The sequence below is a fragment of the Fundulus heteroclitus genome, chromosome 11 (genome assembly GCF_011125445.2).
Source record: "Fundulus heteroclitus isolate FHET01 chromosome 11, MU-UCD_Fhet_4.1, whole genome shotgun sequence".
In the NCBI taxonomy this organism is placed as follows: Eukaryota; Metazoa; Chordata; class Actinopteri; order Cyprinodontiformes; family Fundulidae; genus Fundulus; species Fundulus heteroclitus.
The window spans coordinates 644383-655711 of record NC_046371.1 but is presented as its reverse complement, the minus strand read 5'-3'; the positions used below and the strand labels follow the sequence as shown (position 1 = coordinate 655711).

The window sequence follows — 11329 nt, the reverse complement described above, 5'->3', positions numbered from 1 at the left end:
AACTAAAACTGTAGTACCTCACAAAATATTCACTCCTCTGGCATTTTTCATGTTCATTGCCTCACAACCTGGAATTAATAGGGATTATTCGAGAGCTGATGCTGAAAAGTAAAAGTAAAAATAGAGAAAATAGAATAGAGAAAAGCATGGAAAATGTACAGCCTGTGTCTGTAATGCTTTTAAGAGTCGTGTTCTCAGTCCCATGATTGTCACTTTAAATCAACTTCATTTGAATCTTAGAAAAAGAATCACTTTCTTCACAGTTGATGAAGCTGAACCTGAGAGAAAAACCAAAAACTCACTGAAACCTTTAGTGAACTGGACCCTTAGCTTGTAACGTACAGACAGACTTTTTAATATATCTTGGGTTATTTAACCAAAAGCTCATGGATGTAAAATGGAGCTTTCTCCTCGTTCCTGTCACTATTATTTATCAGATATTTCTAAAAGATGCAGCTCTAGAGAATATTATTCATGTCTCGTTTCCTCACTGTAATTTTTTTTTTACCGGTCTGGACAGAGAAACGTTTTCACGGCTGCAGGCTCTTCAGAAAGCAGCAGCCTGATTTCTTAGTAAATCTGATAATCAAATCGCCTCCTGCTCTTCTCCTCCCTGCAGAGGATTCATGCACCAGCCTCCAAATGGCCAACCTTTAACCAATCTGCTGCTCCTAGTCTGTGGAGCAGCTTTGCTGTTTGATGCCTTTAAAAAACGACTAAAACCGTTTTTCTACCAGCCTTTAGTGTCATATGGTCACAGTGCCTCTTTATCTTTGCTTTTTATAGGATGTAAAACCAGAATGTGATCATTTAGTGTCTGTAAAAGGTTATTTTTAAAGCAAAACCCCGCGCTCTTCTAGGAGGAGCGAATGATTCGGAGTAATTAGAAGATTAAACGTTTAACCAACCCGTCTGCAGGATTTAACTGAACTGACTTTGTAAAGGTCCCTGTGATGACATGTTGTGAATTTGTTGCTGTGTAAATAAAACTGAATTGAAATAGACCTTCTGAGGTCAAATAACACACATTACAGCCCCTGACACAGCAGCAGCATTTAAATCCTCTTTAGAATCCAGTTTTTCTCCTTTAGCTGACTGGATGCTGCGCTGATCATATCTACGCTCCCTGGCAGAGATATTACGTCTGCAGACTCAGGTCTGCACCTAAAACCCTAACAAGCCTGAAAAGGAGCTGCTGGAGAAATAATCACACACCAATCAAAGTGCAAACGACTCAGAAAGTTTATCGCTTCACAGTTTTCCTTCATGACGATCGATGCGAACACAGCTGACGGACATCTTTGTGTTTCTGCATCACCACCTGCTCCCTGACAACATAAAATGCAGCTTTTATTCAGAAAACCTGCAACAAGACTTGATACAACATGGAATAGTTTTAGTGCAAATACTGATTTTAGCATTAATCCGGTAAATGTTAGTTCTTCATACAGCGTTCACACACAGCTGAGTGACATCAGTGAAAAACGTCTTTTTGCTTCAAATGGCAGTGAAGATTTATTGTCCTCTGGTAACCCTAACATCCACTGAAAAGCATGAAGAGAAACCTGATTTCTGCCGCTTTCCTGAGACCTTAAACGCAACACGATGAGTTCAAGGTCTTATGAAGGGAAGATGTTTGAATGAAGATCGCTGATGTTTCACATTTCCTGTCTGAAAATGATCCGTTCATTTCTGGATTTAATCCTCAGATAAAAGAAACCCAGAGGTGGGCAGTAACTAGTTACATTTACTCAGATACATTTACTTTAGTAACTTTTTGAGCAAACTGTACTTTTAGGAGTAGTTTTAACGCACTGTACTTTTTACTTTTACTTGAGTCATATTATTACACAAGTAAAGTTTCTGGCTCCTCTACCTGCTGTGAGTAATTTCATGAATAAAGAACAAACTTATTTTAACCAAAAATGCTCCAGAGAGACAAAAACCTGGAGTTTATGTTAAAGTGAGACCTCTAGTTTGTTCACAATCTTTGTTATTTTAATGTTATTATCTATCTGCTGAGCTCATTGAGCCGTTTGGAGGTCAGATGAACGTTCAGTAAACAGTAGATATTATTATTAGAAGTACTTTGCTCTGTTCTAATATTCTGGATATACGTTAACTGCTGGAAGTGTTACTTTCAAGTTTAATGTTGAGAAACAAATGATTTTGAAAATTGTTTCTTTTGTCTTTAAAATACCAGCATTAGCAGATAACCTTTGTCAGCCTGATTATATAATTTTTTAACTAATAAATCATCAGCTGTTATTAGTTACTCAGTAATTGAGTCGCCTCCTCACTGAATACTTTTTTACTCTTGGTTAATTTCTTCTGCTGACTACCTTTTACTCTTAGTTGAGTAAATGTTGGGCTGCTCTACCCACCTCTGAAAACAGAACAACCAGAACAGAGGAGAACCAGCGTCTTCTGGCTGAGGTCTCATCACACAGAGAGAGGAAGCGGCCTGAAAGGCGACCTGACCTGGAAGCGTTCTGGTCCTCAGAGCTTTTAAAGAGATAAATCTGCTGAACGGAGACGTTCAGAGAACCGGTGGTTCTGAGGCAGCAGAAGAACCAGGAGATCCTCTTTTCTATCCGTTAAAGACAGAATATTTATGAAGCTGCAGCGTCTCCATCAGATCCCTGTCAGATTACGCCTCCTTCAGCGTTCACAGAGGAAAACACATGAAGTTCAGGCGTGTGAATCGTGACATGCTAAGATCACGTGTGAAACATGTTTTGCACTCAGGCTACATGTGGACTTGGAGCTTTTTGATGCTTTAACACGTGAATCAGTTCTCTGCATGCCGACTGAGAACGGAGGATTCCTCTCCAGGTGGACCAGGTGACACGGAGCCCTCCTCTGTGACCTGCAGCCACGATGCATTCACTGACCGTGGGACAGGGGAACTGTGCTGTGTCTGAAGTCAGATCAGATGAAAGCTTTTAGGACCTTCTGTGTGGAGCCTCTAAGGTTCGTCTTTCATCTCGTTTAGTCTCAGATTATTTGCTGCGTTTAGTTTTTTAATTCTCGCTGTAGAAAGTACACCTGGCCCTGTGGCCGCTCTGTCCCACTACACGGCCAGGGAGCCTGGTTCTGGTTCTGGTTCTGGAAGGGTTGCTGTTGAGTTCTGAATCTGACTGTGAGAGAATCTGAACCGGACCGCATGTCTGACTCTGGTTCTGTAGAACTGGACCCGTAAGGTGACATTCGTTGGTGCTGTATAAATAAACTTCCAGAACCAAGCAGCTGCTGTTTCATGTGGCCCGACCCGGTAGTTTGGGTTCTGCCTGGTTTGGGTCTCTGGAGCTCCATCATCACATTTCAGGTCAGACCGGGTCGGTCCTGCTGTTTCCCGCCTGTTTTAGGTCCAGTGTGTCCTCTCACGGCACAAAGCGGTTCTGATGACCAGAACTTCTGGCCCAGGGAACCGTCGGTTCGCTGTGGGCCGGTCTGAGCTCTCCTCCTTCAGCGCTTTCTGCTGGGAGTCTGGCGCTGAGGAAGAGGAGGGTGGAGAAGATCAACCAGCTGCTCTGGGCAGAACTGGATCAGAACCTGTTGGACTCGATCTCAGAACGGGTCAGAACCATTTCACTGATCGTTGTGGAACACTGCTGACTATTTTTCCCCTCCTGCTGTGAAACTCTTCCAGCTTCATTCCAGAAGCGAACCAGAACCACAGAACCTTCACCAGCAGAACCTTCACCAGCAGAACCACAGAACCTTCACCAGCAGAACCACAGAACCAGTTTAAATTCAGACGCTCAGCAATTAAAACAACAGAATGTCTCTGCGGCAGAACCGGGCCGGTTCCACGGGTTTTTGTGACATCAGGCGGACCCAGGAGGAACCGGGGAACACGGTGGTGGAGTTTGGTGCGTCTCCTGGTCCTGGTGGTGTGACGGCTGGACCTCCGCCTGCTTCTCTGCAAAACAGAAGAATTAAAGCTGAAACATGACGACACAAAACGTGGAAAAGCAGTTTTCTAACTACAGAATCAGGAGCGTGGAGTTAAAGTGCAGTTAAAGGTCATTAAGAGGCAGACGTTGGTTCTGTTGCTCCTCAGGGATCAGAGCCTCAGTTCTTCATAAAAATATTAATTACATCTGCAAAATATGCAAAACTATGAAGTTTGTGTTTTCTAGTGGCACAGACATTTGTAACTTAGAACAAGTGTTAAAGGATGCTATTGCAGAAATTAATGCATTAAAATCATTGTCTTAAAATCTTAAATCTGACCAAAACAAATAAAGTTATTTATAAACTGTGGACTGAACCTGGAGCATAAATACAGATTAATGAGGTGAATATTCAGATGATCCATGAAAGCAAATGTCTGGGTGTTGCTGACACACTGAAACACATTACCGCTAAATCTTAACGGTCTAAATGATATAAATTCACCGTTGATCTACAAACGACTCTAATTGTTTCCAAAGACAGAAACACTCCAGGAAAGTGGAGCTCATGAGGTTCCAGGTTTACTGAAGAAAGCAGACTTCAATATCTGCAACAATCTTTATGTTCTCTGTCTTTTTCTTCTTCTACTTATTTTTTTAACCTTTTCTGTTCGCTGTTACACATTTAAAACTAAACATGGATAAAATCTGCAGAGGAAACAGTGAAAACTGCTGATGTTGTCTGCAGCTCAGCCTGAAGCAGCCCAGCCTGAGGACCTCGGTGGTCCTGCTCTTCGTCTCACAGGCTGAACTTCTAGGGTGGAGCAGAACCGTACGTACCTCCCAGAACCTCCCAGAACCTCCCAGAACCTCCTCAGCTTCAGTTCCCCTGCTGGCAGAAAGCAGACAGAGCAGCCGTCAGAAATCAGAGCGACTCCTATCAAACGTTTCAGGTTGTTCAGTAGTTCCTGTTTCCCTTCCTGTGATCCGGTTCTGCTGCTGAACCGGTCTGGATCCTCAGTTCTCCAGGTGTCTGGAGGTCCTCCAGAACACTCACCAGTCCCATCTGGCTGTAAAAAAAAAGCTTCAGGACAGAAGAAGAAGAGCCCTCTCCATGTGAAAGGACCCAGAATCAACCAATCAAAGACCCGGTTCAGGACCCGAGAGATCCATCATTCATTCTGAGCCGAGTTTTAAGATAACAGCTTAAAACTGTTTTAAGTTTTAAGCTAACAGCTTAAAACTGGAGGTAGAATCCTATTTTCTGTCTGACTCTCTTAGATTCTTTTTAGATTCAAGTAAAGAAGAAACTAAATATCAGTTCTAATGATCTGAGGAGGGTTTTAATGACTGAATGACTTCAGCAGAATCAGTGCTTCAGTCCCAGAGGCAGCAGGTCCAGGATGGAAACCCAGACATTTGTCTCACCAGGACAGAACCAGAACCAGAATCAGCTAAAGTCTAAAGATGAGACTCAAAAAGACCTCCAGAACCCAGGAGAACCATGAGGACCAGCTCAGAAATGAACTCTGGATCACAGGAAGGAGAGTAAAGGTTCGTTAGTGTCAGCGATGTTCTGAGCCACACGGAGCTGCTGATTGGTCCAGACAAACCGACGTACAGCAGCAGAGTGGGTCAGCTTGTCGAATCGGAACTTCAGGTTGGATCTGGGAGAGTTCTTGTTCTTCAGCTCTGGAAGAGGAACATGAAGGAGTGAGACGAGGTGCAGGAAGCAGGAGGACATGATGGAGGTAGGAGCGGTGAAGCCAACCTGTGGGGCTGCGGCAGATGATCAGCGGGAAGGACGCCTCTGCAGTCTGAGGCGGAGAGAGGAAGCTTCAGGATCACAGATCAGAACCACAGCAGAAAGGTTCTGAACTATTCTGACCCTGAATCCTCCTCTAAACACAGAACCTTACAGGTAAACCTGAGAACCTGAGGATCCACCATGACGGAAACCACTGCACCCGACCTCAAGGTGAGTTTAAAATCCTTTAGTTTATTGTTGGGATTAATGTTTATACTTCATTAACCAATTTATCTTGTTATGATGTAGTAATGTAAGCTTCTGATATAATCATATTACTCACATTATAGCTTAATCATGTCTGTGTGAAGAAACAGAAGACACTCTGTTTCTTCCCTTCCTGAAACTAGAAGACTCAGCTACAAGATTATGTGCTGACTGGACGTGATTACTCAGCTGTGTATCTTTGTTGACAACTGAGGCTGTAAACTACCTGTTCCCCCACCCTTCAGTACAGCCTCAGTCCTGTAACTAGGGAAACGCCCCAAACTTAATAAAACCGAGGAGAACGCTGAGACCGGCAGAGTGGGTTGGAGATTGTAACTGTGCGATGTCTTCCTACTCTCCTCGAGAATGGAACCAAACTAATTGTCTTTGTGCCTTTCTTTCCCTGTGTTGTATGATGTTTTAGGTATTTAGACCTGACATTTATTAAAAACAGATTCTGCATCCTGACCATCGGACCTGCAGATGGTCCAACAACCTCAGATCTGAGCTCTCCATCCAGGGATGGTGGAAGTCAGGAACCGCCCTGACGCCATCTACAGGCCAGACTGAGAACTACAGCTCAAACCTTTCACCGTGAAGGTGTAACAGCCACCAGGCTGAAGGTGTCCGTCTCACCAGGTGTGCGTCGTCAGCAGGAACGCTGAAGCTGCAGGAGCTGGATGTAGATCTGGAAATCTTGCTGCTCTCCTTCTTTGGTTGAACCCTGGGAACACAGGAACGTTCCTGCTACTGCTGCATCGGTTACAGTAAGACAGAGACAGAGTGAAGCTCACCTGTCCCGTTGTCCCGCCTCCGGAGAGCTGGGATTGGACGGCAGCTCCGCCTTCACCTCCAGCATCGGGTGGCAGCAGTCGAAGCTGCGCTGCTCGCTCAGGAGGCTGACAGTGACAGAGCAGAACCGGAGCAGAACCGACAGGTAAACAGAGCAGAACCACAGCAGAACCGAGCCCAGTTAACCACAAAGGTTCTGGTCCCAGCTGGGTTGAGCTGACAGGAACTCTGGACTAAATATAAGTGCAGGCTTGTCTTGTTTTCAGATGCCAGACTGTAAAAAAATCAATCGGTTCGCAGACGATGTGATAATATTCTCCTCTAACTGCATTAAAATAAAATCAAAAAGCCTTTTGGTTCTCCCTCTAACAGGGGTGTCAAAACTTTTCATTACATGGGTAAAATCGTCAAGTGAAAGGAACTCTAGGTCTGAAAAATTAACAAAACACTCTACAAAATATGACCATTTAAAATAAATAAATTAGATTTCTTGTAGGAAATGAACGTGTAATTTTTATAGATCCTAAATTTTAAAAAGGGGTTTTCTCATTTGTTGTATTCATCCAGTTTACTTTGAATAATTTAATTTGACTCATTAACAATAATAAACTGAACTCTTTTTGGTCTAGCAACATAAGTACAGTATTAGGGTCGTAACTCAAAAACACTAATCAGCCAATTTTAATAATTTAATTCAAAGCAGATTTTAATGCACCGAAGTCTGTGTTTGAGTAATTAAATGTTGGATAGATGTTACTATGAAATTAAAGAGAATGTCTAAAGTGTGTTTATTAAAAGCTGAATACTTTGTTATACTTAACATTTATAGTTGTAGGATTTTAACTTTTCTGTAATAATTTTGTCCTAATTAACAGATAAAATCTTCCATCTGCATTTAGCCACCTGTGCTGGTGGACCAGATCTTTCTTGAAATGCAGATGGAGGGAGGAGGGCAGAATCAGTACAGGGGCCATAAATGGCCCCCGGGCGGCCCTTTGGCCACGCCTGCTCTAACAGGTGGTGGGAACCTGCACAGGTGGGCGTTACCTCCTGTGGCTGTGTTTGTCTGTCTGGCTGTCGACGCTGAGCAGGCGGGGGAACAGACCGGAGCGCCTCTTCACCGGAGACTTCACGTTGTTCTGGGAACAGAAACAAACCAATCAGCTGCTAACAGCAGGAAACCTTCAGCATCAAGTCCAGAGCGGCTCTGCTCACCTCCACGCTCAGGTGGGCCAGACCTCCGCCGCTCAGACTGGTGGGAAGCCCCGCCCCTCCCCGCGACATGGCCTCCATGGACATGCTGCGGCCCTTCATGGCTCTCTGAAGGGAAACAGCATCTTTAAATCTGCTCTGCAGCATCACCTGTAGACGCTCTGCTCCATCACACCTGAGCAGCATCACCTGTAGACGCTCTGCTCCATCACACCTGAGCAGCATCACCTGCTCTCATTCTGCAGGCCTCCGTTAGCTGCAGGTGTGCTGGAGCAGGAACAATAGCACCGTTATAACCACAGCTCTCTGTTATAATACACCCGTTGGTTAAAGAGTGAAAACTAACAGTTGTCCCAAAGTGAATTCTGACATTACCTGAATTAGGAACATTAATGAAATGTGGCTGAAAACTCAGCGTGTTGCTGTTAGATGGTACTGAAACACACAGAGGGGGGGGAGTAACGGTGAAAGGTGAAGACGCCCTCGCACTGACCTTGATGGACTCCAGCAGCCCTCCGTGGGCGTGGCCGTTCTCGCCTCGTGCCTCTTCCTCCAGACCTGGGCTCAATCCCAGCATGCACTGGGAGCGTCTGTGGAGCTCATCCAGGAGGCCGTCCAGCAGGGCGGAGCGCGTCCGCTCCTGCAAACAATCAGGAGATCTCAGAAGCTCTTCTTCATGGGAAGATCAGGACCTGATCTTTGGTCATGTGACCCGTCCAGCAGCGCAGACCCCCCCCCCCCAGAGGGACGCTCAGCGGGTTCACCTTCACAGCAACGCTCCACCTCATGATGCAGAGAACACCATTAGAAATTACTGTGGGATTTATTCAGTCGTAGTAAATATGGAGACGGAAACGAAAGAGAAAAAGAGGAGAAAGATTGGCAGAGAACAGGAGTAACAAGTTACCCCCCCCCCCCCACCACTCCATTAGGATCTAACAGTGTTGTAGTCAAGTCACCATGCCTCGAGTCTGAGTCCAGGTTCGAGTCTCCAGTGTTCAAGTCCAAGTCATTAAAAAAAAATCCGAGTCGAGTCCAAGTTCCGCACTAAAGTAAGCATAGCCTACATGTTTTCAAACTAAAAAAAAAAAACACACTCCACCACATTGCACTAATAATTTAGATATTAAAATCATACACCAAATAATATTCTAATGACATATTAAAAGCCTAATAATATAAAAAAAGGTTGAGTCTTTTTCTCAATTTCCAAGTCAGAATGATCTGAATATAGATCGAGTCTCAGACTCGAGTACTGCAACACTGAGATCTAATCTCAAAGGTTGGGACGCTGATTTAAATGCTACAAGAAACCATTTTCTATACCAGGGCTCTGCAGCGTTTACCGTCTAAAGAGTCATTTTTCCTTCAGTCCAACTGGTTCAGAGCCACAAATGTTGCCTGGCCTTATGAAAAAAGACAAGTTATTATTTTTGATAAAGATCTACTGTAGGAAATATGATGTCATCGTTAAAGAAACGCCCTTTATGTCTATTTTGAGGTTTCAAAAAAGAGGATGGATGGGATGTTGATATTTGTGGATAATGATGTAAAAAAAATCATAGTTTCCAACATAATGAAAAAAGCCACTTTTAGCATCATTGTGTTGTGTTACCTCCAGCCGGGCAAAGCGGTCGCTCTTGTAGGAGGCCAGCTCGGCGTTGATGAGTTTGGTGAGAAGGAACTGCCTGAACTCTGGACCCTGAGCAATAAAAACACTGATGTGAGCTCAGAGCAGCTAAAGTCAGGTTTTCGGCTCATTCAGGTCCAAATTCTCACCTTTGTGAAGACGGCGGGATGCGGGAGCGGTGGCCCAAACGGGGGAACGTCTTCTCGGGCCGTGACGGACACCTGTCAGAGATTTAGACGCCGTTAGGTTGGTGGACTTTAAGATGAAGCTGTGACTGCTGAGGAGCTCTGCTTTGCTTTTCCATGACTCTGATCTTCACTGTGACCTCAGATCTGTGAGGTTTTATCTCACATTATGTTATTTTTGTCTGCAGCTGACTCTCGGCTCATCACCTGTACCTTATAGCGGGTGTTGTCCGAGCACGGCTCCTCCACCTGCACCAGGATGAAGGCGTGCAGGAAGTTGGAGGCGATCATGTCGGGGACGAAGGGCGTGGCCTCCTCTTGGAACACCACCGCCACGATGTCATTTCCTATGTGGCGCTTCCTCTGCAGCTGAGGGACATCATCAGGTGAAGCCTCCGGTTAAAACATGCTGAACTGTCCTATAAACACTGAATAAAACTCTATCTGCTCCATTTCTAAGGCATTCTCTGTCTGACAGAAAAAAGGTCATTTCATTTACTAACTACGTAGATACCATACTGGCTTTATTTATACAACACTTTAAGCACCTACAGCCCAACGTGATTGATAAACATGTGGCGTCAAATCATATCAATATTATAAACAATAAGACTTGAAATAAATAAAACAGATCTATATTAAAATAGCAGGACTATAAATCATGGAGGATTAAATAGAAATGTGGTCAAACGCCTGTATGCCGGTTAAAAGACGTTTCACCCTCTGAGAGAATCACTTCTTTATGAATTTATCACGGTAAACCAACCGAGTTGTAACAATGAACTGGCTCCACTTTAATAATTTGTAATTTTAGTAATTTGTAACAATTCATGCATTTGGTCAAGGATCTGGATTTACACCGGAGCTGCAGACCATCACCTCGGCCTTTTTCTCAAACTTAATAAAGTTCAGGCTTTTATTTTATCCAAACATGAAAACAGGGGGCTCATTTTTCTTCAGTGTGACATAAATCTGGGGATCATCTGCGTAACAATGAGAAGAGATTCCATGTTCCTGTAAGCAGAAAAAGGAGGGGGCCAAAAGCAGAGCCCTGTGGGACCCCAGGTGAGAGCAGAGGAGGACGTCACAGAGTTACAGGTAGATCATCTGTAACGTTTAAAGACCGGCTAACACGCTGTCATCATGTCTGCTGCAGACGTCACACCGTTACATGTGGCTGTGTGAATTATCAGCTTTTAGCAGCAGTTTTTAATCCTGTCCCAGACCCGGATCAGTGGCTTGTTACGAGGCTGCAGCCGACTGCAGGCTAGCCTGACTAATTAACCAGTTAGAACTACTAACTCATGGTGGAACCAACAGAACAGAGTTTAATTTTATCATTGTGACGCTGAGCCGCCCCCTTCTCATGCTGCCCTGGGCTACTGCCTTTATTAGAGCAGAATTATCTAAACATTTCATTCTTATGGCGACTGTAGGAATAACAATAGTTGTTCTCTGCTAATTAAAATCAGTTAGCTGATGTCACACATTTCATTTTACAGTCAGTCTGATAGAAACTCAGGACTATTTATGGTTAAAATGTGGTAAACCGGACCGAACAGAACCCTCCGGGGTTCTGCAGGTTTACGGCCCGCCG

General features: G+C 44.3%; 1 protein-coding gene across 1 annotated transcript in view; it reads right to left on the bottom strand.

Annotated features, from left to right (window-relative positions):
* Window positions 1-1987: 1987 nt before the first annotated feature.
* LOC105920830 (rap1 GTPase-activating protein 2) overlaps window positions 1988-11329 on the bottom strand; it is a 36770-nt gene continuing 27428 nt past the window's right edge. The window contains 12 exon segments of the mRNA XM_036142662.1: window positions 1988-3925; window positions 4750-4791; window positions 5521-5591; window positions 5671-5716; window positions 6550-6637; window positions 6708-6812; window positions 7753-7844; window positions 7921-8025; window positions 8411-8557; window positions 9533-9619; window positions 9697-9768; window positions 9946-10101. Coding sequence (XP_035998555.1) covers window positions 4780-4791; window positions 5521-5591; window positions 5671-5716; window positions 6550-6637; window positions 6708-6812; window positions 7753-7844; window positions 7921-8025; window positions 8411-8557; window positions 9533-9619; window positions 9697-9768; window positions 9946-10101 — 981 coding nt within the window. The 3' untranslated portion in view covers window positions 1988-3925; window positions 4750-4779.